This window comes from Acinonyx jubatus, chromosome E2 (genome assembly GCF_027475565.1).
Source record: "Acinonyx jubatus isolate Ajub_Pintada_27869175 chromosome E2, VMU_Ajub_asm_v1.0, whole genome shotgun sequence".
Lineage (NCBI taxonomy): Eukaryota > Metazoa > Chordata > Mammalia > Carnivora > Felidae > Acinonyx > Acinonyx jubatus.
Genome location: NC_069396.1, coordinates 47,992,989 through 48,020,934, shown reverse-complemented (window position 1 = coordinate 48,020,934; position 27,946 = coordinate 47,992,989). Strand labels below are relative to the sequence as shown.

The following is a 27,946-nucleotide window of genomic DNA, read 5'->3' as shown; positions in this document are numbered from 1 at the left end:
CTGCAGACAGCCCCATACCTGGTGTAAGCCCCAGATTTGGGCTGCCGGAATCTACTACCGACGGGGCATATCCCTCTCCTCCCTACCCCGTGTGAACCATCCCCTAACCTGAGACCTTAAAAAAATCTCGGTCCCGCCAAGAGCGAACACCCACAAAGTAGCTCTCTACAGAATGTAGTGTGAAGGGAATGTGGTGTGAAGCGCCCCGAAGCGCTACATTTTCCCATCTTGTACCCCCACGAGCCTGGGGGGAGGCTGTCAGAAAACTGCACCGCCCTAAACGCCAAAGTCTTCGAAGAGGGGACTTGTCTCCAGGGTCCTCCAAGCCCCAGGCCGCGCGCGTTCACTCCACTGCAGCGCGCGCCACCCCACACGCGCACGTTCTCTCCCCTCCCGGTGGCAACAGGGCTTTCCGCGGGGCCGCGCCGGACTTTCTGAGGCTGTTGATTGGTCACAGTCCCGGCCACCCTACAGCCAATCAAGCGGGGGAAAGGTGACATCACTCGTTCTCCTCCCCTCCCCCCCACCCCAAACTTCCCTACTCTCGGCTACCGACAGCAACAACCACGTGGGGGAGGGGTAACAGAGTAAAACCCGGTGAGGTCATTGCACCGCCCCGCCCGCTGCTGATTGGCTGCGGGGCTTGCGGGTGGCGGTTGGCTGCTCCTCGCACCTCCCCCTCGTGCCGCTACCGCCGCCACTGAGAGGAGCCACTGGCGACGCCAGAGCCGGGAATCGGGGTGAGTCGGGGCCCTGGGTCTAAGATGCTCCTGGTGTGCAGTGAGACTTACAGGAACTGCCCTGTCCGACTTTTTCTCCTCGCCCGGGTTCTTTGGTGCTACAGCACTCTGTCACATGGGAGTTGTAGTCTGCTTTGTACTATCGACTATGGGCCGGAGACGTAAGAAGACTACCATTCCCAGCAGGAATTGCGACGAGCCGGTCAACAAACGCTCAGGCCACGCCTTCTAAGCCTGCTTATTGGACAGCCTATCCCTAAGCCCTTCCTTCTTGCACTTCATTGGCTACTGTCCCTCACAGAGGCTGGGTTCCGGCCTAGAGTGCAGGGCGACTGGGTACTGTATTCGTCAGTCTGCACTAAGACGGCCTGCAATTGGCCAAGGCTGAAGTCCATCACTTGTTGTGGGGAAGGGCCCTAGGCAGATCAGGCGGTCGTAGGCTCAGGTTGGTGTCGGTCCCAGAGGGAGGCCGGTCTTGGACTTTGGCCCCTCCCCCTGGCGCTGCCGGGTGGGCGGGATTGGCCTTGGCGAATGTCGCTCGTCGTGGAGAGGCGGAGCCGATTGAGCTGCGAATGTCTATTGGTCTAGGACGGCGCCGGTCAGCGGGGTTGTGGCCGGTGATTGGCTGGCTGCTCCAGCTGTTGCAGGTCCATTCACCATTTTGTGTGTTGGAGTAAAAAAAAAAAGGGAGAATCGAGAGGGAGAGCCGGAGGGGGGGCGGGGAGGGACCGGACCGGACCGAGCCGGGGCCACGGCCCCCCGCCCCGAAACCCCGCCGAGCCCGAGGTGAGGGGCGGGGCCAGGGCTGACACGGGCAGGGGGGATTTGGGGTGCTGGGGGCCGAGAGGGGACAGGTGGCAGGGACGGGGAGGGGGTACAGAGGAAAAAAGGTGATTTGGATGGTGGGAAAGGGGGATAGAGTGGATGAAGTGGTGGGTAGGAAGAGTGCTAGAAAAGGGGTGACGGAGAGGGGATGGTGGGTAGAGAATGGGTAACAGGAATGTAGGGGTGACAGGACTAGATCAGGGTGACAAGGGAGAGGGAGGGGACAGAGTTGGAGGGGTGACAAGGAGAGGTGATGGAGAGAAACGGTGACAGGTCCAGAGATGGCTGACCGGAGAGTGACTGGGAGGAAGAGGTGACAAAGATAGATGAGGGTGACAAGGAGAGGGTGACTGAGGAGGGGGGCTAGGGCCTGTGAGGAGAGAGGCAGAGGTAGAGGTGGTGACAGGATGGCAGAGAGAGTAGCAGAGAAGCTAGTGCCAGGAGGGCTGATGGGAGCAGAGGGCATGAGACCCTGAAGAACCAGAGCCTGGGCCTGCCTGGGCTTCAGGAGTTACTGCTCAGATTCTGAAGGAGGTGAGGGCCCACAGGGCCTTGGGTGGGAGTTATCCAAAGTGGGGTGGACAGGAAGAGAGGAGGCCCCAGGGGAAAGAAAAAGGTTTGGCTTCTGGGGTGAAGAGACTGGACCAGGCAGCAAGGTCCAAGGGTGCCAGGCGGTATGGTTGTAGGCCCTGGGTGGGGTATGCAAAGGTTTGTGTTTGGGCAGGACTGGGGCCGCATCTCAGTCCCCAGGACGGTGGCCCAGCGGGTCAGTGGGGAGAAGGTGGTGGCAGCTGCCCAAGTCCTGGGCACCTGAATGCCTGCCCCAGTGTGAGAAGCCCCGGGCCCTACGGACTCTGCCTGTGAGGACCCCAGGTTTGGCCCAGAGAAGGAGCAGGCGGGGTTTGCAGGGTCCACAGGAGGAGCAGGCCCCAAGTAGGAGAACACAAGATCAGGGGTCCTGGGGGAGCTTGAAGACTGAGTCAGGGGTGTCTCTGATTGTGTTTGAGTTATGGTCCTGGACTCCCCCCACCCTCCCAGAGGCCCCCTTTTGGCCTCTCAGGTTCTCTTAGTCACTTCAGAGTAAAGTTTTTTCCCTTTTCTTTTCTCAGGGCAGCTTGAAAGGGGGCGGGCAGTAATGACTGTTCAGGAAGTGGGTGAGGTTGGCTTGCTGGGCTTGCCCTGCTCTCTTTGACCTTCTCCCACTTACCCCACCTGGAGTCGGAGGGCATATTTGGGGGCCCCAGGGGGCCCGGCCAGCTCAGCCACCCTGCCAGGGGCAGCCCAGTGAGGGCGGGGGATGCGTGCAGGCCAGAAGGGGGGCTGGGCTTGCTGGTATCACGCTGGGTGCTGTGGGGGGAGGGGCAGGCTCCCATCCAGTGGGACAGCGAAACCCTGGGGTGTAGCTCTGTGTCCCACTGTGTGATGACGTGTGTGTGTGCCTCTGTGTGTGTCTCTGTGCGCGTGCGTGTGCTCATGCACGGCCCCGTGGCAGCGCTGGGGATAAGCTCTTGCCCCAGACGTGCCCCTGCCTGCTCCCTGCCAGGATCTGGGGAGATGGCTATACCTGGCAGGCCCGGGGTGCAGAGAAGAGTGGGCAGCCGTCCCTCAGGACTTTCAGCTGCCTACTCCTTCCCACAATGTCTGGCCATGCCAGGCTGCTCAGAGGGGTGGGGGTGGGGGTGGAGAGAGGCTCACATCACAGCCCAGTCACCTCCTTTTCTGTGACTGTGTTCCTGTGCATGTGTGTGTATGAGTGTGTGTGCTTTCTGGACAGTGACAGTGCAAGGAAGCGTGCCCTCTGGATCATGTGACAGGCGGCACACTGAAATGGTTAGGAGCACAGACTCGGGAGCCACCAGATTGCCTGGGTTCAGACCCTAGCCCTGCCATTTCCTAGCTGGATGAATTTGAGCAAGTTGCTTGAGCTCTCTGTGCCTCGGTTTCCTCAAGTAGGGCCATTAGTAGCACCTGCCTTTTAGGACTGTCATGAGGATGAAATGGGTTAATAAAATCAAGTTTGGCCCATGGCTTGGCGCAGAGTGAGTGCTGTACAGGCGTGAACTGTTACTGCTTCTTGTGTCCCCTCGGGCAGTTACAGGGTGTGCACACACCTGCTGTGGCCTCTGTAGAGAGAGCAGATATGTGTAAGTGTCCCCAAGCAGCCAGAGCATATAACTCAGGGGACATGGGTGCCAGTCAGGGGCCCACACGAGTTGAGGACAGCCAGGAAAGAGGCTTTGGGCATCATGGAGTTGAGGCAGTGGCCTCAGCAAGTGGGAAGTCTTAGGGGACACTGGGTCTGGGGACTTCCTGAGTTGCTCCCGATGATCCCTGTCTGCCTTCCCATCTGCAGGTGGACAAAAGATGAAGCCAATGAAGAAGGCATGTGCCGGCCTCCCAGGTTCTGGCAGTGGTGGCAAGTCCCCACCAGCCACCCGGGCCAAGGCCCTGAGACGGCGAGGGGCCGGGGAGGGCGACAAGCCAGAGGAGGAAGATGATGAGGCACAGCAGCAGCAGCAGCAGCCTCCGGGGCCAGAAGAGGCTGAGGAGGGTGAGGAGGAGGAGTCTGAGCGGGGCCCTGGGGCTGAAGGGCTGCTCCCGGAGCTGCATCCTGACGACTCGGCAGCCCCAGGCCCAGCCGAGGACCCCAAGGTAGAGGGGGAGGCAAGCCGCTGGGAGCCCTCGCTCAGCCGTAAGACGGCCACGTTCAAGTCTCGAGCGCCCAAGAAGAAGTATGTGGAGGAGCATGGAGCTGGCAGCGGTAGCATTGGGGCGGCTGGGGCCCCTGAAGAGCGGGCACGGACCCCTGAGGAGGCCGGCACCCTGGGTGTACCTCCACGGCCACCCACCTCCACCCGTTCCTCTTCCACCGACACGGCCAGTGAGCACTCAGCAGATCTGGAGGATGAGCCAGCCGAAGCCTGTGGGCCAGGTCCCTGGCCCCCAAGTGGAACCAGTGGTGGATATGACCTGCGGCAGCTGAGGTCCCAGCGGGTGCTGGCTCGGCGTGGAGATGGCCTCTTCCTGCCGGCCGTGGTGCGCCAGGTGCGCCGAAGCCAGGACCTAGGGGTACAGTTCCCTGGGGACCGGGCCCTGACGTTCTACGAGGGGGCACCTGGCGGCGGTGTAGATGTGGTCTTGGATGCCACGCCGCCGCCAGGCGCCCTGGCGGTGGGCACGGCCGTGTGTACCTGTGTGGAGCCTGGTGTGGCTGCCTACCGTGAAGGTGTGGTGGTGGAAGTGGCCACCAAGCCAGCTTCCTACAAGGTCCGCCTCAGCCCTGGCCCCAACTCCCAGCCGGGCCCACCAGCCACCCTGCCACAGCCCCCACAGCTGCCACACCGTGAGCCCGAGGAGGCCGTGTGGGTGGCCCGCTCCAGCCTCCGCCTGCTGCGGCCCCCCTGGGAACCTGAGACCCTGCCGAGGAAGCCCCCCGCGGGCCCCGAGGAGGAGCAGGCTGAGCCAGGGGGTACCCTGCCACCCTGCCCTGCTGCCCTGGACCCCAAGCAGCCTGAGGATGCTGAGGTCTCTAAGATCAGCTTTGGTGGCAACCTGGGGGCTTGTGAGGAGGGCGAGGAGAAGCACCCGCCAGCCCTGGGCACTCCGGCCCTGCTCCCACTGCCCCCGCCCCAGCTCCTGTCACCGCCACCCAAGTCACCGGCTTTTGCAGGCCCAGGCCGCCCTGGGGAGCAGCCCTCGCCCTGCCAGGAGGGAAGCCAGGGCGGCAGCCGTAGCAGCAGCGTGGCCTCTCTGGAGAAGGGGGCTGCGCCAGCTGCCCGGGCCCGCACACCGTTGACAGCTGCCCAGCAGAAGTACAAGAAGGGCGACGTGGTCTGCACACCCAACGGAATCCGCAAGAAATTCAACGGCAAGCAGTGGCGGCGGCTGTGCTCTCGAGACGGCTGCATGAAGGAGTCGCAGCGGCGGGGCTACTGCTCGCGCCACCTGTCCATGCGAACCAAGGAGATGGAGGGCCTGGCGGACAGTGGCCCAGGTGGGGCTGGGCGGCCGGCAGGCGTGGCAGCACGCGAGGGCAGCACCGAGTTTGACTGGGGTGACGAAACATCGCGGGACAGTGAGGCCAGCAGTGTGGCGGCCCGTGGGGACTCACGCCCACGCCTGGTGGCTCCTGCTGACCTGTCACGCTTTGAGTTCGATGAGTGTGAGGCGGCTGTGATGCTTGTGTCCTTGGGCAGCTCCCGCTCGGGCACACCCTCCTTCTCTCCAGTCTCTACACAGTCGCCCTTCTCACCTGCCCCATCACCCTCCCCTTCACCGCTCTTTGGCTTCCGCCCCGCCAACTTCAGCCCCATCAACGCCTCACCGGTCATCCAACGCACTGCTGTTCGCAGCCGCCACCTAAGTGCCAGCACCCCGAAGGCAGGAGTGCTGACGCCACCAGACCTGGGCCCCCACCCCCCACCGCCCGCCCCCAGAGAGCGCCATTCTTCTGGCATCCTACCCACCTTCCAGACCAACCTGACCTTCACCGTGCCCATCAGCCCTGGGCGGAGGAAGACAGAGCTGCTGCCCCACCCGGGGGCACTGGGGGCCCCTGGCGCAGGGGGCGGAGGAGCCACCCCAGACTTCCCCAAGAGCGACAACCTGGACTCTGGTGTGGACTCGGTGTCTCACACACCTACACCCTCCACACCGGCTGGCTTCCGGGCTGTATCACCCGCCGTGCCCTTTTCCCGCTCCCGCCAGCCCTCGCCATTGCTGCTGTTGCCCCCACCTGCCGGCCTGACCTCGGATCCTGGGCCTTCTGTGCGCAGGGTTCCTGCCGTGCAGCGGGACTCACCCGTCATCGTTCGCAACCCCGACGTGCCGCTGCCCTCCAAATTTCCAGGGGAGGTGGGCACTGCTGGTGAGGCTCGGGCAGCGGGACCTGGGCGGGGTTGCCGAGAGACCCCAGTGCCCCCTGGGGTGGCCAGTGGGAAGCCTGGCCTGCCCCCGCCTCTGCCAGCCCCCGTGCCCATCACCGTGCCTCCAGCCGCGCCGACTGCTGTGGCCCAGCCGATGCCCACCTTTGGCCTGGCTTCTTCACCCTTCCAGCCGGTGGCCTTCCACCCCTCACCTGCTGCCCTATTGCCCGTCCTGGTGCCCAGCAGCTACACCAGCCATCCTGCCCCCAAAAAGGAAGTCATCATGGGCCGGCCTGGGACAGGTAAGAGATGTGGATGGGCGGGCTGGGTGAGGGCTCATTTTGAACAGGGCCACTTGCAAACTGGCTCTCGGGAGAGGTGAGCTCCCCACCTGGAGAGGGGCTTAAGGGGAGATTAGCCTCCTCTCTGCATAGATGTTTCAGTGGGAATTAACGTGGGCAAGGGACTGGACTTTGAAGGCTAGTGCAGTGTTTCCAGAGGCCTCCTGCTGGGAATGCATCCTCAGGGGTCTGTCAGTCAGCAAACCTTTCCTGAGTCTTTGGAGCCAGGCCTCCACAATCCTGATGGGGTAACAGAGTAACAGAGGTGATAATTGTGATGACAGCTCCCATGTCTGGAGGACTGGACTGGTGGGGGCATCACCATGTTAAGTATTGCGTGTGAGTTATCTCGCCGAGCCCTCCCATCCACCTTGTAATGTACTGGGGCCTGTTTTAAGCCCTTTTGAAATATTAGCTCCTTTAGTCTTCATAACCCTAACAGGTGGGTGCTATGATTATGCTCCTTTAGAGGAAACTGAGGCCAGGTCACTAACTTGCCCTGGGTCACATGGCTAGCAAATCCTGGAACCAGCCTTCAAAGCCAGGCAGGCTAGTTCATCCCTGCTCGGCTATAGTACTGGGTTACAGATGGGAAGACGGAGGCTCCAACAGGGCCTTCTGCCTCGGGGTGGCAGGATCAGGACGGGAGCCCTCCTCTTCATGCCTGTGCCCAGTAAATATCACTGGTGCGGCCAGTGCCATGGAGGGGAGCTGGGGGTGTGCTGGGCAGGCCTCCAGGTGTGAAATCTAGTCTGGCTGCCCTCAGGAAAGGGCGTGTAAGCCAAGAGTTGAAGGATGAGTTGGAACCAGCAACCATGGGGTGGAAGAGCCTCCTAGGAGGCCGACAGGAAGACTCCAAGGCCAGAGGAGCACAGCTCAGGAAAGCCAGGGTGGCCAGAGGGCTGAGGCCAGAGGCAGGGAGAGTGACACTTCTGAGATTGTGCCAGAGAGCCAGAGACCAGGCCAGGTTGACCCTTGTCAGAGCAACTGTCAGGGAGGGTGACCAGTCACCAGCCCCTTCCCTAGCCTCTTCTTACTTACTTATTTATTAATTCGCTGTTGACAATCTGTGCCATTGTGCCTGGCCTTGTGCTGGTTGGTGCTGAGGACATAGCCCTGCCCTCACAGGGTTCACAGTCCCTGGAATAGACAGATCTGTCCTCAAGACAGTGAGCATCCAGAGTGGTTAAAGCTGAGGTGGGGGAAGGCTAGGAGGCTATGGGAAGTCAGGGAGGGCTTCTTGGAGAAAGGGCCAGGGTCTCTAAAGTGAGTTATGCAGGGTGTTCTAAGTGAGCCTGGCAAGGGGGACCTTCAGGCAAAGGGAAGAGTTTGGGCAAAGGCCTTGAGGCCAAAATGAGTATTTGAGGGAAGTAGAATCTGCGAAGTCAAGGGCTTTAGAGGATAGGTGAGTGTGGGGATGTGCAGCTATATTCATCAGCAAGGGTCAGATCATTGAGGGCTCTTAGGAGACTTGTGAACTTTATCCTGAGGGCACTAGGGAGCCATGGAAGGTTTTGAGCCGATCTGACTGTGGCTGACCATGGACGGTGAATTCCAGTGCCTGAGACCAGAGGCAGGGGACCAGGGAGGAAGGAGGTTGGGGTGGGGATCTGGGTGGGAGCTGGGACTGCAGCAAAGGCTGTTGCAGGAAGGAACCCAGGCCCTGACCTCATGGAGCTCCAGTCCAGACCCAGAGCACAGGGACACAGGGGCTATGCTTGCCCCTCATGCTCATATACTGAGGTTATGAGTTGTGTATTTTTGCCCTGCCCCAGCATCTTTTATATTTGTTACTGTCGTTGACAGGAGCAAGATTCCACAGAAGTGAGCACAGCAGGGATTTCTGTCCTTAGCCACATGAAGAGAGTGAAGCAGAAGGACTCTAACTATCCCCCTCACCCCCCCCCCCACATGCTTACGGCCCCCAACATTGCCTTCATAGCATTGGGTCATGTGACCCTGACTGCTGCTGCAAGGGGAGGGGTGGCACTGATGGTGGTAACCCGAGGGCAGGCCCGGCAGGATTACTTGCTGCCATTTTTCCAGATGAGGAAAAGTGGCAGGAGAGTCCTAATTAAGGTCATCCAGCCAGGGAGGGTCAGGAATGGGCCTTGGACCAGGTCTCCCAATCTCCAGATCAGAGCACTCTTAACTGTCAGAAGTTACAGAAGTCCTAATTTCTCAAGCACCACCCGTGCGTGTGCGTGGTACACTGCTAAGTGCCGGTTGAGCATTTACTCACTGAATCCTCACAACACCCCAGGAGGTCAGCACCATTATTATTTCTAGTGTTCAGAGGAGGAAAGAGCACCCCAAGAGGTTAAGTGACTTTCCCAAGGTCACCCAGCTAGGAAGAGGAAGAACCAGGATTTGAACCCAGCCTGTGCAGCTCCAGAACCCAGGCTCTTAAGTAGTCTCGGTAACAATGATAACGATAATAGTAGTAACCACTCCTTATTGAGCATTTACCAGCCCTAGGCGTTGGGCCATCTCGCCAAATCCACCTGATGCTATGCAGAAAGGATTATCAGCCCGGCGTTGGGGGGGGGTGGGGTGGGGGGGCGGGGGCGGTGGTGGCGGGAAACCGAGGTTCAGGGAAGGGAGGCTGCAGGCCATCTGGTCGTCAGAACTTGTCCAGTGCCTGTCCTGGCGGTTCTGAGCAGCGCCTCTCTGACAACACCCATGCTGAGGTATCCAGGCTGCCCTCAGGTTCCCAGCCAGCAGATTCTTTTGTTCTTTTCCCAGAGGCCTCCCCAGACCCTTGGTAGACAGGCACCTGGGGCCTTTTCCCTCTGAGGCCTAGGTAAGGGCAGACCATGCCCGGTGGCATAGTGAGGTCGTGGTCCTGTCCCTTTCTGCCCGCTCATGCCAAGGCCTGATCCTCACTCAGGGCAGCAGGTGTGAGGGGGCGGCCTGGGACAGCTTGCCTGCTCCTGCCCCCCGCCAGGCATTTGCTTCCGCTGGGGGACGTGCCGGGGCAGGCGGCCGGCATTCTCCACATTCTGTGCGTGGCCAGGCCAGCCAGCTGCCATTGCCACCTCCCTCTGACTCTTCCCGCCTGCTCCCCAGGAGAGGAAGCCGCCCCAGGGCCTGCAGCCCCAGCCCAGGAGGCCAGATGTCTCAGCCCCATTCCTGGCAAGGCCTTCTTTCTAGCTCCCAGCTTCTGCCTGGCTTTGCTGTACTGACAGGCAGTGCCCCCTCTCTAGGCCTCTGTCTGCCTGTTCTGCCTCTCTTTGAGCCACTGTATGTCTATCTGTCTCTGCCTTGGGTTCCTACATCTGTCTGTGTAGCTCTCTATTTCTGGGCCTGAGTCTTTCTCACTGGACTTCTCTCTCTCTCTCTGTCTCTCTATATCTTTCTTGGTTTGTCCCTCCCTTAGACATCAGTCCTTGTCTGAGCTTTCGTCCCACCTTCTGTTTTGGCCCCGTCTTGGGATCCTGTGTCTCTGGGCTTCCCCTGGCCCTCCTCCCACTCTTTAGACAGACTTGCTGCCCTCATCATAGCCCCTCACCACTACTCTGTGCACATCGGGTGCTCCCTCCCTTTAAGTGAGTGGACAGGTGCCAAGTACTAGGTCCCTTACTCCGTTCTTGGGGAGTGTTGGGAGGTTGTACAGGCCTGGGAGCCCCCTCCTGCCCACCACTGTCTCTGAAACGTGTTGAGAGGTGTCAGGAGCCTCCTGCAGACCTATCTACATTCGAGCACCTGTTCCCAAGTCAGGCAGGAACGCGGGGGCTGCATGGGCCAAGCTAGGAGATCCGGCTGTGGGGGAACAACAGGAAAGCAGCTCCTGTGCCCACCCACCTGCTAGAGGGCATGACCCAGACCACCCTTGCCACCCCCTCAAAGCCTTGCAGGAGACACATTTGGTGCCAGCTCCATTTAATGGAGTCCCAACATACTATACCCCAGTGAACGGGACCTCAGAGACCAGGCAGTACCCACCAACTATGCTTGGCCTGGTGGGGAAAATGAGGCCCAAAGAGGAGTCTAGGTTCTCCTGACTCCCCAAATCCAGATTCTGCCCACCAGAATTTCCATTTTCTCTCAAACAGTGAACTCCATCTCTCTGATCAGAAGCCTCTCCTCCCCTCCACCAGGCCCAAGCTGAGCAGCCCTGGGGGAAATGGGTGGGGAAGGCAGACATGGATGCAGGCTCAGGCAAAGAGCAGAGGGAGGTACAGAGTCTGGGGAAGCCAGAGGATAGTGACAACTTTGTGGCTCAATGCAGCGTGATGAGGGAGGTACAGGTAGGCTTCTCATTGGAAATGACCTTTGAGCTGAAGCATGAGGAATGAGTGGATTTCAGGAGAGTGAAAGAAAGGGAAGGGTGTTCCTGGCCAAGGCAGCCATAGGAGCAAAGGCCAGGAGGGGTGAAAGTGCATGACCTCTCAGTGGCTGGTTGAAGCTGGAGCTGACACTAGAGCCTAGGGTTGGCAGAAAGGTGCCAAGGAGCACGCATCTAGCCAGGCTAGGTTTGAATGCCAGTCCGTGAAGAGCCAAGAGTTTAGAGTAGGAGAGGGAAAAGGTTAAGATCTGGGTGTCAGAGATCCCTGGAGACTGCCCTGGAGAGGAAGGAGGCCTATACTGGGAAGACTGGATGACTTTAGGGGAGAGAAGGGAAGGGGCGTTTTTTGAGGTAGTTGGAGTTAATCTTAAGCGACTTCGTGGAAGAGACCCCAGCACCAGGCGCTGTGAGGGGTCAGGCTGCCTCCTGGTGGCTGCGGGTGGCAAGTGGCGGGGGTAGCCGGCGCGCGCATGCGCAGCGCGCCGCGGGAAGGGGGTGCGGCCTGGAGCCCCCGGCGCCCGGGCATTAATGGCTCCATTAGTGGCCGGGAGGGAGGCGCATTAGCGGCGGCGACGGCGTCTGGCTCCCATTACCACCGGCGGCAGCGGCTGCACCGCAGGCGGCTGGATCCTAGCCCGCCGCGCCGCCTCCTCCGCCCGCACCCCGTCCCCTGTTCCCGCTCCCCACGGGGGCCTGGGCTAGGGAACCCCTGTCTCCCCATTTCCGCAGAAAAGCTGATTGTGAAGCCAGGCAGACCTGGGTTCAGATCCCAACCGTGCCACCTCCTGACTGCAAGATCCTACTCTCCTCTAATCCTTTTTCTTGCGAAGCAGCCGGGGAAACAGGGTGTACCGGGGGCTTTGCGGATCCGGACAGGTACCCCGTGAGGGCCGCGCCCAGCCCCCGCCGGCACCCAGGGGCGCGGGAACCCGCGCCCCAGGGGTAGGCCCCGGACGTGGGGCCTCGGTCTTTCCCATTGGCCGCCTCCGCGCCTGCTGACGCTGATTGGCCGAGACCCTCCCCCCCTTCCTCGTCGTTTCGCCATTAACCCCTAAGGGGCCGCACCCTAGGGCTGGGTGGCGCCCCCCCCCCCCCCACGCAGACAGCTCGGGTGCCAGCTGGCCCGCGCCCCGCCGCGGCCCGCGTGGGTGTCAGGCCGGCCGGGCGCCCGCCCGCCCTCCCAGCACAAAGCGGCTTTGTGGGGCCCGCCGGGGGCTGGCTGGGGGCCAGGCGGCGAGTGGAAAATCTCGTGAGCGCGGGGAGGGGAGGAGAAGGCAGGGCGGCGCCCCCTCCTCCGCCCGGGTTGGGGCGCCTCCCCCAGTCCGCGCCGACCAGCCCTCTCAAGTCCTGGTGCCTGTACACTCCCCCACCCTCCGCCCCTTTCCACCCCCAAATCCATATTCCCCCTCCGTCCTATGCCGTCCATCTCCCAATCCCTGGGGACCCTCCCCCACACCTCTCGCCTGCCTCTTTCCCTCCTAGTCCCCCTGCCTACCCCAGCCCCACTCACACTGACTCACCCCGGCGCTATTTTTAGGCCCCCATCCCTCCCGAGCCGCACCAGCCCAATCCTGGGCTCGTTCCCCAGGCAACCCTGGCCGTCGCCGACGCCGCACGGGGTGGGTGGGTGGGTGGGTGTGTATGTGGAGAGCGGATGAGGGGAGCTGGGGACACCGGGGTGGTGAGGCGAGGCGGGGACCCAGGCCTGGAGAGCAGGGTGGGGAGCCACGGGCGACAGGGGCGTGGTGCCTCTTGGGCTCAATAAATGGGCCGGTGAGTTCAGAGTGTGTCTGCCTGTCCCTCAGTCTGTCAGCATCCCTGGCTGTACGCCCCAGGCCTCTGGGCAGGCCTCAGCCTGTGCCACCCTGGGTGGCAGTTGGTGTCTCTGTCTGGGCTCCCTGTCCCCAGGCTGGGGGTGGGGTAGTGCTGCGGGGCTGTTTGGGGCCAAACCTTTTGTGGAATTGGTAATGGGGTGGTGCAGGGGATGGCTGCACCATAGCTCTGCCTGAGTACCTGCCTTGAGCGAAGGGTGGTGTTGCATCCCCACTCACATGGGGCTGGGGCCCTGGTTTGGGAAACCCCCTCAGTCTTTTCCAATTAGGGAGGCCCCAGTTAGGGTTGGGGATGGCTGGAGAGATGGAGCTGTCTGGGGTTGGGACCTGCTCTCTCTTCTCCACCCCTAATCACCCCCACCCAGGGTTCCTCCACTCTGAACAATGGAAGCTAAGTATAGGGCTGGCCCAGTGCCCAGGGCAGGGGGGCCCTTCCCACCCGGAATCCGGCCCCTCCCTGCCAGGCTGGGCCCCCACTTGGCTGTACCCTACCCTGTAAGGGGCCTCTTCCCATCCCTCCTATGTGGGCACTGTGTCTTCTACCAGATGTGCAACCCTCCCAGATGTGTGGGGCCCTCTTTCCCTGCTGTGCCAGGACCTCGCTCTTTTTCTCACCCTACAGAAGTGGGGGAGCTGGGGGCAGTGTTTCTCTGAGCTGTGTCCCAGGCTGCAGTGCAGTAGGGAAGGGGTTAACTTGCCAGTAGGTGACTCACCGGTGGGGAGAGGAGGGGGCAGCGGTGGGGAGATAGCGGGACACATTGATTTCAGCCTTGATTTCTGCCTCACATTGCAGTCCCTGGGGCAGTGAGGTAATGGAGGGTCTGAGTCTGGGGCTGCATAGGGAGGAGGGGGCAGTCACCTAATAGTCCCTCCAGTGGCCCCCTCCAGGCTCACAGCCAAGTGTCTGGCCCTGCAGTCTCTGGAGGTCAGAGGGCTATGGACCTTCCCTTCCCCTCTGGGCTCTGATTACCAGTTTTGCCCCTTTTCCATTTCTTCAGCTCTGTCAGTGGATGGGATAGGCTGGGAAAAGGATTTTGTTTGTGCCTGTCCCTGACTCCACCTGTGTAGGGGCCCACTTTTTGTCCATCTGAGCCTGTGCAACCTTTACCTGCCCAGGTGTGACCCCAGGCCTCTGCCTCTACTGGATGTGACCCCAGGGCCATCTTGGGTGACACAAGACCTCTGCCTCTCTCCCCGGTGGGCCCCAGACCCTTGCCTGTGTCTCTATGTGTGCTCTCTGACCTTTTCATAGTTCACCAGTTGTGTAGTTCTCTTTGTATCACTGTGCTACTATATTCCCCGACCTCTGGGAATGTCTGCCTGGGTCCACCCCCAGGTTGAATTTTCAGTAAAGAGCAGGTGATTTGGAGCTCTGGGCTGTTATGTTCTGGAGGCATGATCTTGCACAATTTATTCAGTTTCTCTGAACCTCATTTTCTCACCTGAACAATGGGTATAATAAAGTGTACCTCCGTAGTGGCTGTGAAGATTCAGTGAACAGTATAATACATGCTGGGTCCCAACACACTGCAGCCCCAGTGTTAGTTTCCTTTCTTCCTCCTGGCCCTTTTCTGGAAGGGGTGGCTCCCAGCCTAGAGTGGTAGGGCCAGCCCACAGTAATGCTCATGGCACCCTGCCTTACACTGTCAGTTAGAGGGTCCCAGGTGGCTGCTAAGTGTCAGGCAGTGTAGCTGAATGATGATGAATGACCATGGCACTCTGTATACCTGATGGGACAGGGTAATGAGGTAGTGCTCGCTGGGGTAAGTTTATATAATATGTGGGGTCAGTACAGTGGCATCTGTGAGAGGTAGCCTGCATCGGGATCGGAGGTGCCAGGAAGGCCACATGAGAGGGTGTGAAGATGGAAGAGTGTGTGCGGTTGTGTGGGAGGGATGTGGGGTGTGTGTGTGATGGACAAGCAGTGGTTGTGATGAGGTGTGTGAGATGATACTGCTTATTTGATATGTTGTTTGTATGATGATTCATGTGGGCTGGCATTGAGAATATGCGTTGGTGAAACATGTATGACAAGGCGTGTATGCAATGGGTGATGTGGAGGATGGGTGAGAACGAGTGTGTATGATGATGGATGGGGAGTGATTGGCCGGGGGTGTGGGAGGTACATGTGAACAGGTGTTCGAGGTGTGCGACTTCGTGTGTGGCAGTGTGAGTATAAGACCACGGTACATGTGTCTGTGGAGTGTGTATGAGATAATGGGTGTGGCAGGAAAAGTCTTTCTATGAGAGGGGTGTGTGTGTGTGTGGTGGGGGTGAGAGTCGGCTGGTGTGAGTTGGCGAGGGCTCGAGGTGGCTTGAGTAGCCCTACCGCGCAGTTCATCTGCCCTGCGGCGCCGTGCGCGCCCCGGCGGGCCAAGCCGCGCGTGAGCGTGTTCTTCGCGTGGACTGGACACACGTAGCACCACACACAACCCCGGGGCCTCCGCAGCGCGGTGCCCCGAACCGCCCCCCTGGCTCGCTGCCTTTACTGCAGTGCGCCCTCCCTGCCACCCTCCTCCCGCGGTCCCGCCCGGGGCCGGCTTGAGGCCAACCGGAGCCCGCCCCGCCCTTCCCTTATTTGCATATGACTGACGTTCCCCCGGGGCGGCCAATGGGGGCGGGCGCGGCGGGGCCTGACCCGCGCGCGGCGGCGGCAGCCAATGGGCTCACGCGCGGGGGGCCGGGCTTGCGCGGAAGGCCGCGGGGGAAGCGGGGAAGGGGCGGGGGGAGGTGCGGCGGGGGGAGGGGAGCGCGTAGTAGTGGCGGGGCGGGGAGGCGGCGGTGCCTCTGCGCGGGGCTCGCTCGGAGCGCACGGACGCACGCACGCTGGTCCGTCTGCCCGCCCGGAGCCGAAGGTCGACCCGGCGCTGAGCCGCGGGCCCGGAGCCCGGAAAGGCGGGGCGGCGGCACCGGCAGCCGGGGCGCGCGGGGCCAGAGCCGTTACCCGCCGGAGCTGCGAGGGAGGGAGGGAGCGAGCCAGCGAGCGAAGGGAGGGGGCCGCCCCCGCGCACGCGCGCCGCGCCCCGCCCCGCCTGCCCCGCCCGCCGGGCACCGCGCGGGAGGAGGGAGAGGGAGGGGGCGGCGCCGATGGCCCCTGTGCCGCGCGCCCCGTGACGGCCCCCGCGCGCGCCGGGGGGCGGGGCGGGGCCGGCGCGCTCTGACCTCCCCCGCCCCCCGGGCGGCGGGAGGCAGGCGACGCTGTGCGCAGGCGCGCCCGGCGGAGACCCCCGCGTGGGGCGGCCGGAGGGGGGCGGCGGGGGGGGGGGGCATGCGGCGACGGCCTCCGGCTCCCCCCGGGCCCGAGCGGCGACGGCCGAGGAGCCGGCGGCGGGCGGAGTGGCGGCGGCCGCTGAGGAGGCGCGAGCCCCGGCCGGGCCCCCCCGCGCCGGACCATGTACTCAGCCCACAGGCCCCTGGTGCCCGCGTCCGGCGCGGCCTCCCGTGGCCTCGGCATGTTCGGTCAGTAGCGCCTGGACCCTGGGACTGCCGGGGTCAAGGTGTCGGGGTGCTAAGTGCGGAGTAACGGGGATAGGGGTATATAGTATGAGAGTGATAGACGCAGAGTACAGGGGTGACGGGAAAGTTACAGAGCTTGGCTGGGCCAAGCGTTTAGTGACGGCAGGTGGGAGTGTAGCGGGAGTGATGGGAGTGAGGAGAGGGGAGTAGCTGGGCACAGCTGTGGGTGTTTGGATGATGGGGTGGAACAGGTCCGTTGTCACCGGAGGTGAAGAGTGCAGAGTAACTGGCTTGGGAGCGTGTATTAGAATAGGGGCGGCATGAGACCTGCTGGCCCTACGTGTGGAAGAGAGGGGGAAGGGACTGTGATCGAGTAGTGGGGCTAAGAACAGGGCTTGAGAAGTGAGTGAAGCACTGTTTGCTTAGAACTGAGTGATGGGCTGGAGTGTTTGTGGCATGCTCTGCAGAGACAGAGAGAGTCAGGAACCTGGAGGGCAGTGCACTGAGGAGGGGCAGGACCAAAGGACTATTCCCCCATTGTCTGCTGGTCCCTTTCTTCCCCACCCAGCAGAGGAGGAGGCCTGATGAGAAAGATCCTAGTGAAGAGGGGCATAGATAGGTCCAGGTCCTTGGGGTTGGAGGACCGAGTAGGCTTTTGGGTCCCCAGTGCCCCAGGGATGAAGGATGGGGTCCTCAGAGCGTCTTGAGACCTCCTCCGGTGTTGGCTTCCTTATCCCTCTTCTGTTGACATGGTGTCTACTTTGTCTTTTGTCAGCCCCTTGCACAATCCGTTCTCGAGGCCAGTGGCTCTCTTAGTCCCGGCTTTTGAAGGCATAGAGGGGTCACCCCAGGTCAGGTTGATCCGGATCAGGGGGAGGCCTGGAATGATGGAGACCAAGGCTAGGGCGTTTCCCTTCTCTCTTCATCGTCTTCCCTCACAGGGGCCTCTGCTGGTTCCACTTCCCCCAGGGAGCCAGCAGTGAGAGGGAAGCCCACTTCTAGCCCAGGCCTGCCCCAGGAGTCCCGCCAGGGATGGGTCCCGGCCCTGTGCTTACCCTCTTACTACCCAGGTCCTGGGGCAGAAGGTTGAAACCCTAGGACTGGCCTCCTGGCAGGGAAGTGCCTTCCTGTGCATATTCTCAAGAAAACACCTGGCATTTTTGCTTTCCTTGGGCACAGACCTGTAACAGTTCTCTTGTCTGCCCCATTGTCTGTGCCTTTTCTTCCAAGGAGTTTACCACACCCTCCCCTCTTTTTGGGCAAGGGGGCTAGATGCTACATTCAAGATAAGCTGAGAGGTTTAGAGGGAAGGGGTGCTGGGAGGCCTCTTTGAGGGCAGTAGATTTTGTTAGGGGGTGGGGGAGATGCCGGAGCCACCTGTGTCTAGCCCCGGAAAGGCAGGTTGGCTCCCTGGGGTCTGTACTAGGGGGAGGGAGGCCAGGAGAAAGACCTGATACCCCGCTCTGTGGGTATCAGAGAAGAGAAAGGGAAAACAAGCCACGGTCTTCTCAAGAAAGAGAAAGGGAGCGCAGGCCAAGATGAGGGGCCCCGTCAGATGCCAGCATGGGTGCTGGGAACGGAGCATGGCTGGGGAGGGTTCCTAGCCCTGCTGAGGTTTTGGGTCCTTGGGAGTATGAGATGGCAGTCAAACATGGCCTGGTTTGTGACAGGAGCCAGTCATTCCTCTGGCCTGGTCCCTGGTGGCAGGGCTGGTGGAGGTGGGGGAGGGAGTGGGGTGTGAGGCCTATTTCCCTTCCTAGCTTCTGTTTTCTTTTTTATAAACCTAGAAACCTTTCAGGGAGGAGTTTTTCTCGAGTGATGTCGCACGCAGGAGCCCACGAGGCTCTGGGATAGAGGAAGGGGGTGTAAAGGAGGAGTGGAGCCACCTCATCCAGGGTGGAAAAGAGCTTGAGTTGGGGGTCAAGGCCCGGGTCTCCTGCTGCACAGCTTAGCTGGCTTCTTCCCACAGTGTGGACAAACGTGGAACCTCGCTCTGTTGCTGTGTTCCCCTGGCACTCCTTAGTCCCCTTCCTGGCCCCCAGCCAGCCCGACCCCTCTGTGCAACCAAGTGAGGCCCAGCAACCTGCCAGCCACCCAGTGGCCTCCAACCAGAGCAAAGGTGAGGAATGGGGGGCCACAAATGGGGTGGCATGGGGTTAGGGTCCAGATGGCCCGGGAGCCTTCTGATCTGCCTCTCTGCCCTTAGAACCTGCTGAGTCGGCGGCTGTTGCTCACGAGCAGCCACCAGGTGGGACAGGGAATGCTGATCCTGGGCGGCCACCTGGAGCCACGTGCCCTGAGAGCCCAGGGCCTGGACCCCCCCACACTTTGGGGGTGGTGGAACCTGGAAAGGGTCCCCCTCCCACCACTGAGGAGGAGGCCCCTGGCCCTCCAGGAGAGCCCCGGCTGGACAGTGAGACAGAGAGTGACCATGATGATGCGTGAGTGCCATGAGGCTTGGGGCTAATGGGTGGAGTGGCTGGAGATGTGGCCCTCACTGTCCCTGCCGCTCCCACCACAGCTTCCTCTCCATCATGTCTCCTGAGATCCAGTTGCCCCTGCCACCCGGGAAACGCCGGACTCAGTCTCTCAGTGCCCTGCCAAAGGAACGAGACTCCTCTTCGGAGAAGGATGGACGCAGCCCCAACAAGGTGCCTCCTCTCTACCCGTCCCCAGCTCACCCTGTGGCTGCCCGAGCCTGTCTCCTGGTTTTAACCATCCCACTTGGGCCTGTATCTGCTGCAGCGGGAGAAGGACCATATTCGGCGGCCCATGAATGCCTTCATGATCTTCAGCAAGCGGCACCGGGCCCTGGTCCACCAGCGTCACCCCAACCAGGACAACCGGACCGTCAGCAAGATCCTGGGCGAGTGGTGGTACGCCCTGGGGCCCAAGGAGAAGCAGAAGTACCATGACCTGGCCTTCCAGGTAACGCTTTTTCCTCCTGGCTCCTCCTAGCTTCCTATGGTGGGGTGGGTGAGTGAAGGGTCTCTCCGCTCTCTCCTGCCAGGTGAAAGAGGCCCACTTTAAGGCTCATCCGGACTGGAAGTGGTGCAACAAGGACAGGAAGAAGTCCAGCTCAGAGGCCAAGCCCACCAGCCTGGGGCTGGCAGGAGGGCACAAAGAGACTCGGGAGCGGAGCATGTCAGAGACGGGGACTGCCGCTGCCCCTGGAGGTCAGTCAGCCCCTTGGCTCTCTTGCCCTGTCACCTCCCTCCCTGAGAGGTGCCAACTACCCTCTTTTTTGCTCAACCCCTGGCCCATAAGCCTTTCTCTGCCCTGTTGTTTTGTTTGAGGACCCTTATCCATAAAGAAACTGGCAGTTGTTTTATGTGAAGGAGCCAGGGAGGTCCAGAGAGATAGTTTCCAAACAGTAATCTCATTATCAGTTCGTGAGCACGTAGTGCGTGTCAAGGAGAGTGTAATTTCTAATTTTGAAAGCTGTGCCCCGCTTTGTAGATGAGGAAACTGAGGCTCAGGGAGGCAAAATCACTTGCTGGAAATTACAGGAAACTAGTAGACGGTGGAGCCAGAATCTCAGCTCCAGCTTGGCTGGTTCCCAGAACCAAAGTTGGAAGCCCCTCATTGGCTACTTTTCCCAACTGAGCGTGTCTGGTGTGCATGGTGCCATTCTGAGGCACTTTTTTGGAGTGATTCTGTGAGCACCGGCCTGCAGCTCTCTGAGGATGAGGCTCTCCTTTCTCTCTGAGATGAGGGGTTGGAGGCTCGGACCGGCCATTGGTTATTAGCTAGGCAGCACGACATTACTTGTCTTCAGTCTCGTACTCAAAGAAGGCCTGCCTCCCAGGGAGCAGTGGGCTTGCTCCTTGCAATCCCAGAGGGCAAAATCCATTGGGAAATGCCGGGCTGGTGGGTGGTATCTGTTTTCTGCCAGGTGGCCCGGGGTTTCCAAACTCCTCTTGTCCATTATTTAGAAATACTTGTGAATGGCTTGGCCAGTCTGAGGGCTGGTAAAAGGCTTCTGGACCCTGCAGTACTCTTCTCTTTCTACTCTGCAGTGTCCTCGGAGCTCCTGTCCGTTGCAGCCCAGACACTCTTGAGCTCGGATACCAAGGCTCCAGGGAGTGGCTCGTGTGGGGCTGAGCGTCTGCACACAGTGGGGGGACCTGGCTCGGCCCGGCCCCGAGCCTTCTCCCACAGTGGGGTCCACAGCCTGGATGGTGGGGAAGTAGATAGCCAGGCGCTACAGGAACTGACTCAGGTGTGATGGGTGGGGGAGACGGGCAGGGAGGGTTGCCCAAGGTGATGCCCCCCTCTGAACTCTCCCGGTACCTACCCTGCAGATGGTGTCTGGCCCTGCATCCTATTCTGGTACAAAGCCTTCCACCCAATATGGGACTCCAGGCCCCTTCTCGGCCTCCGGTGAGGGAGGTGCCCTGGCGGCCAGTGGGCGACCCCCGCTGCTGCCCACCCGGGCTTCCCGTTCCCAGCGTGCTGCCAGCGAGGACATGACCAGTGATGAAGAACGCATGGTCATCTGTGAGGAGGAGGGAGATGATGACGTCATTGGTGAGCAGTGGCAGGGCCCAGAGTCCTGCCCAGAGAACAGCAGGCTGAGGTTTGAGGGGTGGGCAGAGATTTGATCTAGGCCTCAGGCTCCCTCTTCTCTTTGTTTATGATTGGAGGCATATTCAGTTCAGGCTCTACTGAGTAAACCCAGCCCTGCCCTCGGGGAGCTCCTGGCCAGGCAGGAAACTGGGAAGACCGGAGCATGGATGGCCAGGCCATCGGGCACAGGGTTAGGTAGTGTTATTTGCATGTTCTTAGGCTTCCCCATTGGGCAGGTGGGCACACCTTAGGCTGAGGAACAGCATTCATGGACAACACTCACTGCCGACTTGGGGCAAAGCCTGGGCTCCATGCTGTCCCTCCTGGGTAGTCCTGCACCCAGCCTTTATGCCAGTGCTGTTCTCTCTGCTCCCTCAGCTGACGATGGCTTCGGCACCACTGACATTGACCTCAAGTGCAAGGAGCGAGTGACCGACAGCGAGAGCGGAGACAGTTCTGGGGAGGACCCAGAGGGCAGCAAGGTGAGAGCTTGGAACTTGGTGTTGTCTGGTAGCACTCACTCTTCCTAGGAAGAGGAAATATCTGTTCGTGTGCATTGACACAGGGAGATTGAGGCCCACAGAGGGCAAGCTACTTGCCGCGTGGTGAATAGGGTCACGGCCTGGATGAATTGAGGCCTTCAGCTGGCCTTGCTGCCGGGCGAGACAGGGATGGGCAGGGTGTGAGTATCCGGGCTTCTTTGATGTGGTTGTGTCTCCTCCTTCTACCCAGGGCTTTGGCCGGAAGGTGTTCTCGCCTGTGATTCGTTCTTCCTTTACCCACTGCCGCCCATCGCTGGACCCTGAGCCCCCAGGGCCCCCGGATCCACCTGCAGCCTTTGGCAAAGGCTATGGGCCCACCCCATCCTCCTCCTCGTCCTCACCTGCCTCCTCCTCAGCCTCAGCTGCCACCTCCTTCCCACTGGGCTCAGGGACCTTCAAGGCCCAGGAGTCAGGTCAGGGCAGCACAGCAGGCCCACTGCGGCCCCCACTCCCTGGGGCAGGGGGCCCAGTAACACCTTCCAAGGCCACCCGGTTCCTCTCAACGGATCCTGCCACCTTCCGGCGCAAGAGACCTGAAAGTGTGGGGGGCCTGGAGCCACCAGGCCCCTCGGTCATTGCAGCACCTCCTGGGGGGGGAGGAAGTGTCCTGCAGACACTGGTCCTGCCCCCGAATAAGGAGGAACGGGAAGGCAGTGGAGCCCGCATGCCCTCAGCCCCAGCCCCATCACTGGCCTATGGGGCCCCAGCAGCCCCCCTGTCCCGCCCAGCTGCCACCATGGTCACCAACGTGGTGCGGCCTGTCAGTAGCACTCCTGTGCCCATCGCCTCTAAGCCCTTTCCCACCTCTGGCCGGGCTGAGGCATCTCCAAGTGACACAGCAGGTGCCAGGACTGAGCCAGTCGCTGGGTCCCGAGCACCTGGGAGCTCCCCTCTGGGTGTAAGCTTAGTGTATTCGGACAAGAAGTCGGCAGCAGCCACCTCGCCAGCCCCGCATCTGGTGGCTGGGCCCCTACTGGGCACTGTGGGGAAGGCTCCTGCCACAGTCACCAACCTGCTCGTGGGCACACCTGGTTATGGGGCCCCGGCGCCCCCTGCTGTTCAGTTCATAGCCCAGGGGGCCCCTGGCAGTGGGGCCGCTACAGGCTCAGGAGCAGGTGCTGGGAGTGGTCCCAATGGGCCAGTGCCCCTGGGCATCCTGCAGCCAGGTGCCTTGGGCAAAGCTGGGGGAATCACCCAGGTGCAGTACATCCTGCCCACGCTGCCCCAGCAGCTTCAGGTGGCTCCTGCCCCGGCACCAGCCCCTGGGACTAAGGCAGCAGCTCCTGGCGGCCCCGCACCCACCACCAGCATCCGTTTCACCCTCCCGCCGGGCACCTCAACCAACGGCAAAGTTCTGGCTGCCACCGCACCCACTCCTGGCATCCCCATCCTGCAGTCAGTACCCTCCGCCCCACCCCCCAAAGGTGAGGCCTGGGCTGAGCAGCGGAGGAGAGGGGCTTCAGGCCTGTTTGGCTCTCTTGTAACTTCTTCTCTCTCTTGCAGCCCAGTCAGTCTCTCCTGTGCAGGCCCCGCCCCCGGGTGGCTCCGCCCAGCTGCTACCCGGGAAGGTACTGGTGCCCCTGGCGACCCCTAGCATGTCCGTGCGGGGTGGCGGGGCTGGCCAGCCACTGCCCCTGGTGAGCCCGCCTTTCTCAGTACCTGTGCAGAATGGTGCCCAGCCACCCAGCAAGGTAAGGGCATCCTGGTTCCACCTGTTCTTCATTCCTCTTCTCCTGGGTGTAGGTTTCTGTGCCACGGTTTCTGTGTGTGCCTTTGTTTCAGTCACTTTTCCTTTTCTCCCTTTTTGTCTGTGTCTGGAACTTTGTCTTTAGGATTTTTTCTTCAATATATACGTACATCTTGATTTTGCCCTTGGTGTCTGCATCTTCTTCTTTCTTTGTGTCTTGTACTGCTTGATGTCTTCTTTTCCTTTGTTCTTTTCTGTCTGGATGCCAAATTTTGTGTTCCCTGTTTTTGCTGAGATCCACCTTCCTAGGTCTTGGTCCTCCCCTGCCCCATTCTGGGTTCCCACCTCACCTCAGCCTGTGGGTGCCCTTGCCCACAGATCATCCAGCTGACTCCAGTGCCCGTGAGCACACCCAGCGGCCTGGTGCCGCCCCTCAGCCCAGCCACGCTCTCCGGACCCACCTCGCAGCCTCAGAAGGTCCTGCTGCCCTCCTCTACCAGGTAATGGCAGCTGAGCCCTCACCTGGAGGCCAGCCCAGAGATGGGGCCAGCTTACCTCACTCCCCCCTTCCTCTCCTTGCGGCAGAATCACCTACGTGCAGTCGGCGGGTGGGCACGCGTTGCCCCTGGGCACCAGCCCTACGTCCAGCCAGGCTGGAACAGTCACCTCGTATGGGCCCACGAGCTCGGTAGCCCTAGGCTTCACCTCACTGGGGCCCAGCGGACCCGCCTTCGTGCAGCCCCTGCTTTCAGGTGAGGGGCAGCCTGGCAGGAAGAGCTGGGGACCCAGGGTGGTGCCGAGGTGGCCCAGGCCCTAACTGGGACCCCCGCCTCTCCTCTTTGTCTCTGCAGGCCAAGCCCCGCTGCTGGCTCCCGGCCAGGTGGGCGTGTCACCTGTGCCCAGCCCCCAGCTGCCGCCCACCTGCACAGCCCCCGGAGGTCCTGTCATCACGGCATTTTACCCTGGCAGCCCTGCACCCACCTCCTCAGCACCCCTGGCCCAGCCATCCCAGGCGCCCCCGAGCCTGGTCTACACTGTGGCTACTAGCACCACCCCACCTGCTGCCACCATCCTGCCCAAGGGCCCACCGGCCCCTGCCACTGCCACCCCGGCCCCTACCAGTCCTTTTCCTAATGCCACAGGTGGGTGTCAGGCCAACCCAGGGTGGGGTGATTTGGAGGACCCAGAAGGTGGGCTCCAGACAGGCCTGGCTCAGCAAATGCTCTTCTTTCCACCAGCAGGCTCCATGACCTACAGCTTAGTGGCCCCTAAGGCCCAGCGGCCTACCCCCAAGGCCCCCCAGAAAGTGAAGGCGGCCATCGCCAGCATTCCTGTGGGTTCCTTTGAGGCAGGTGCCCCTGGGCGGTCAGGCCCTGCATCCCGGCAGCCTTTGGAGCCTGCCCCAGCCCGTGAGCCCCCTGTCCCTGAGTCTGAGCTTGAGGGTCAGCCCACAACGCCAGCCCCTCCACCACCCCCAGAGACCTGGGCTCCCACAGCCCGGAGCAGCCCCCCACCACCCCCGCCTGCTGAGGAGCGGACAGGCACCAAGGGCCCGGAGACCATGGTAAGTGTGAAGCAGGCCAGGCAGATCGTGCTGCCACACAGCTCGGCGTCTCAGTCCATTGTTTGCTTTTCTGCTCCATCCTTCTTACCTGCACACCTGCCTGAACTCTGTCCTTGTTTGCAGGGGTTGGGGGTGTTGGGGGAGGGGAGCTCTTCTGTCCCTTTTGCTTGTCTGTATGGCTGGGTCTTCTCCAGAGCTGTGCATCTTGGGTGGTTGGCATCCAGCTCTCTGTTGGAGGTTTTACCCCAGCGAGTCTGAATCCAGTGTCCTCCGTCTCCCTGCCGTCCCTACCCCAGGCCAGCAAATTCCCCAGCTCATCTTCAGACTGGCGAGTCCCTGGGCTAGGCCTGGAGAGCCGTGGGGAGCCTCCCACCCCTCCCAGCCCAGCCCCAGCTCCGGCCCCAGCCCCCAGTAGCAGCAGCAGCAGCAGCGAGGGCAGCAGTGGGAGGGCAGCTGGGGACACCCCCGAGCGCAAGGAGGCGGCTGGTACCGGCAAGAAGGTGAAGGTGCGGCCCCCGCCCCTGAAGAAGACCTTTGACTCTGTGGACAAGTGAGCATGGGCTGGGCTCCGTGGCAGAGCGTGTAGGGCGGGAGGGAGAGGGAGGCAGCTGCCATCTCAGGCAGGGGAGGTGACCCCGCCGGCTCTCCAGCAGGGTCCTGTCAGAGGTGGACTTCGAAGAGCGCTTTGCTGAGCTGCCTGAGTTCCGGCCTGAGGAGGTGCTGCCTTCGCCTACCCTGCAGTCTCTGGCCACCTCCCCCCGGGCCATCCTGGGCTCCTACCGCAAGAAGAGGAAGAACTCCACCGGTAGGCGAGTGTGGGGCACCTGGGTTAAGTGGGGGGCAGACCAGGGCTGCCTCCGCTGAGCCTGCTTCTGTTGGACAGACCTGGACTCGGCCCCCGAGGACCCCACCTCGCCCAAGCGCAAGATGAGGAGACGCTCCAGTTGCAGCTCAGAGCCCAACACCCCTAAGAGTGCCAAGTGCGAGGGGGACATCTTCACCTTTGACCGTACAGGTGCCGGCACCGAGGCAGGCGGAGCTGTGGGGGACCTAGGACCTTTAAGAAGGGCGGGGTCTTGGCAATGGAGTTACAGATGCACGGTGGTGATGGGGAAGGACAGCCGGTCACGGATGGGAGGGTGGGTTTTAGGGTCTGGTGGAGTCCAGAGGCAGGTGCCTTCTCTGAACTCTGCTGTGTTACAGAATTCAGTGAGGGCTGAACAGACATCCAGACGGTGGCGGGGGCAGGGAGCAGGCTGCTGCCGTAGCCTTGACTGTCCTCCCTGTGCTGCTCCCAGGTACGGAAGCCGAGGATGTGCTCGGGGAGCTGGAATACGAGAAGGTGCCATACTCCTCACTGCGGCGCACCCTGGACCAGCGCCGGGCCCTGGTCATGCAGCTCTTCCAGGACCATGGCTTCTTCCCATCGGGTGAGTGTATCTTGGAGTCTTGGGGGGCCCCTAAAGAGGACCTGCCTGCTCATCTCACCCTGCCCTCCCCGCCCCCCATCGTCCTTCTGTCCCCAGCCCAGGCCACGGCAGCCTTCCAGGCACGCTACGCAGACATCTTCCCCTCCAAGGTCTGTCTGCAGTTGAAGATCCGAGAGGTGCGCCAGAAGATCATGCAGGCGGCCACTCCCACGGAGCAGCCCCCTGGAGCTGAGGCCCCCCTCCCCGGACCACCCCCCACTGGCACTGCTGCTGCCCCTGTCCCCACTCCCAGCCCCGCTGGGGGCCCCGACCCCACCTCACCTGGCTCGGACTCTGGCACAGCTTCGGCTGCCCCGCCACTGCCTCCACCCCCAGAGCCAGGTCCTGGACAGCCTGGCTGGGAGGGCCCCCCCCAGCCCTCCCCCCCACCCCCTGGCCCCTCCACAGCTGCCACAGGCAGGTGAGGGGCCCAAGAAGATCCCAGGACCCACAGTACCCCCCTCAGGACATGGACAGTATGTAGGTGGCAGGAATGGGGGGGCAGGATGGTTACCTCCTCCCCAATAAAGCCATTTCGTCCTTTCTAGTTTGGGGCGGAATGAGGCCTGCTCCTCTTGTCTATCCCCCGTCCCCCCACAGCTTTCTCCCTGTGACGGGGGGCAGCTGAGGGGAAGCAGGGGCACAGTCTGCCTCCACGGAGCCCCTGTATATAACCTGGAGTGTGTTACCTTCAGACCTTTTCACTTGTACTTTATGCAAAATGGCTCATGTGAGGGCTACAAGCTGGAGGGTAGCACGGGCCTTGGGCCACAGGGAGAGGTGCCTGTGGAGTAGGGGGGAGTTCATGCACCCCTTTTTTCCCCAGAGGGGCTGGACTCAGGTTAGTTTGGGGTGGGGGCTCCTGCACTTTGCCACAGGCATGGGGAGGGTTGTCTCCCCACCCCCTCTGCCCTCCCAACTTGGGTTGTACTTTCTAAGAAGGTGATTCCCCCTACCCTTGTTCCTATCCCCAGAACAAAACATGTTGATCATGTGCAATATTTCTTACTGTGCCGAGAAGCCGAAATTAAAGCTGTTTAACACACTTGTGTGGCTGCCCACTCTAAAGGGAGAAGGGGTGGGTGGGGTGGGTTGTACTATCCCCAAACGGTCAAGGAGCTTATACACTTTCTCCCAATGCAGTCCCTCCCCACATCAGAGGGACCCTGTGGGCCGAGAACCCTGACTCACTGTGGACTGAACAGCCTGTCTTCAGCCCTGGCACTTGGAAGTCCCTGTCCCTACTATGCCTCTCACAGTTATCCCAACATCTGGGGGCTCAGGAAGGCCTGAGAGGTCTGAGCCTAGGTGGTACTGGGCTGGGTTTGCCCAGTAACCCAGATACAGTGCTGTTCTCGGTGACCCCTGCTGCCCCCACATGGCCTGAGCCAGCACTGCACCCAGGCCAAAAGGAGCCTCCTGGGTTACATCCCTCACAGTGTGTGGACAGTGCTCCTCTGGGGAGACAGATAGATTCCCTGTGGAGGCACGACTGCTTGTGATGGGGAGGGTCAGGAAGCTTCCGTGGGAAATGGCATCTAAGGTACAACTAGAGCACCAGAAGCTCCAGCCAGGGGAAAATCTTCGGCAAAACGGGGAAGGCAGCTTTGGAAGGGCTTTGGCTGCTAGGTCAGTATGTTCCCAGAATTCTTGTTTGACTTTGATCTTGCAGGGTAGTGTGTGCAAACTGGTTTCACCTAGTGTGTTACTGACTGATGGTGCCTGCCTGGGGTGTTACTGAGAGTAAAAATCTGCTAGACCCTGCAAG

General features: G+C 61.3%; 1 protein-coding gene across 7 annotated transcripts; it reads left to right on the top strand.

Annotated features, from left to right (window-relative positions):
• The first annotated feature begins 593 nt into the window (after positions 1-593).
• On the top strand, positions 594-27,223 carry CIC (capicua transcriptional repressor). Of its 7 annotated transcripts, none has more exons than XM_027037625.2 (21): positions 594-740; positions 3,919-6,732; positions 18,317-18,466; positions 18,554-18,788; positions 18,869-18,998; positions 19,093-19,275; positions 19,358-19,523; positions 20,367-20,569; positions 20,652-20,877; positions 21,295-21,398; positions 21,649-22,882; positions 22,962-23,149; positions 23,524-23,645; positions 23,731-23,897; positions 23,997-24,287; positions 24,384-24,709; positions 25,006-25,259; positions 25,360-25,514; positions 25,593-25,724; positions 26,008-26,139; positions 26,236-27,223. In XM_027037625.2, exons 2-21 carry the CDS (start codon positions 3,930-3,932, stop codon positions 26,601-26,603), a joined length of 7,569 nt encoding a protein of 2,522 aa, XP_026893426.1. In that variant the 5' UTR covers positions 594-740; positions 3,919-3,929; the 3' UTR covers positions 26,604-27,223. The 7 variants fall into 7 exon arrangements, with proteins under 7 accessions (XP_026893426.1, XP_053066353.1, XP_053066355.1 ...); XM_053210378.1 differs by lacking the exon at positions 594-740 and adding an exon at positions 1,373-1,526 and having other exon boundaries at positions 24,387-24,709; XM_053210380.1 differs by lacking the exon at positions 594-740 and adding an exon at positions 1,373-1,526 and having other exon boundaries at positions 25,363-25,514.
• The last annotated feature ends 723 nt before the right edge of the window (positions 27,224-27,946 follow it).

Bases quoted from the DNA above. Each gene is read 5' to 3' on its own strand.
- CIC (XM_027037625.2), top strand. From the start codon at position 3,930: ATGAAGCCAATGAAGAAGGCATGTGCCGGCCTCCCAGGTTCTGGCAGT. The intron at 20,570-20,651 runs GTGTGATGGGTG...CCTACCCTGCAG, and splicing joins CGCTACAGGAACTGACTCAG to ATGGTGTCTGGCCCTGCATC. The intron at 25,725-26,007 runs GTGCCGGCACCG...TGCTGCTCCCAG, and splicing joins CTTCACCTTTGACCGTACAG to GTACGGAAGCCGAGGATGTG.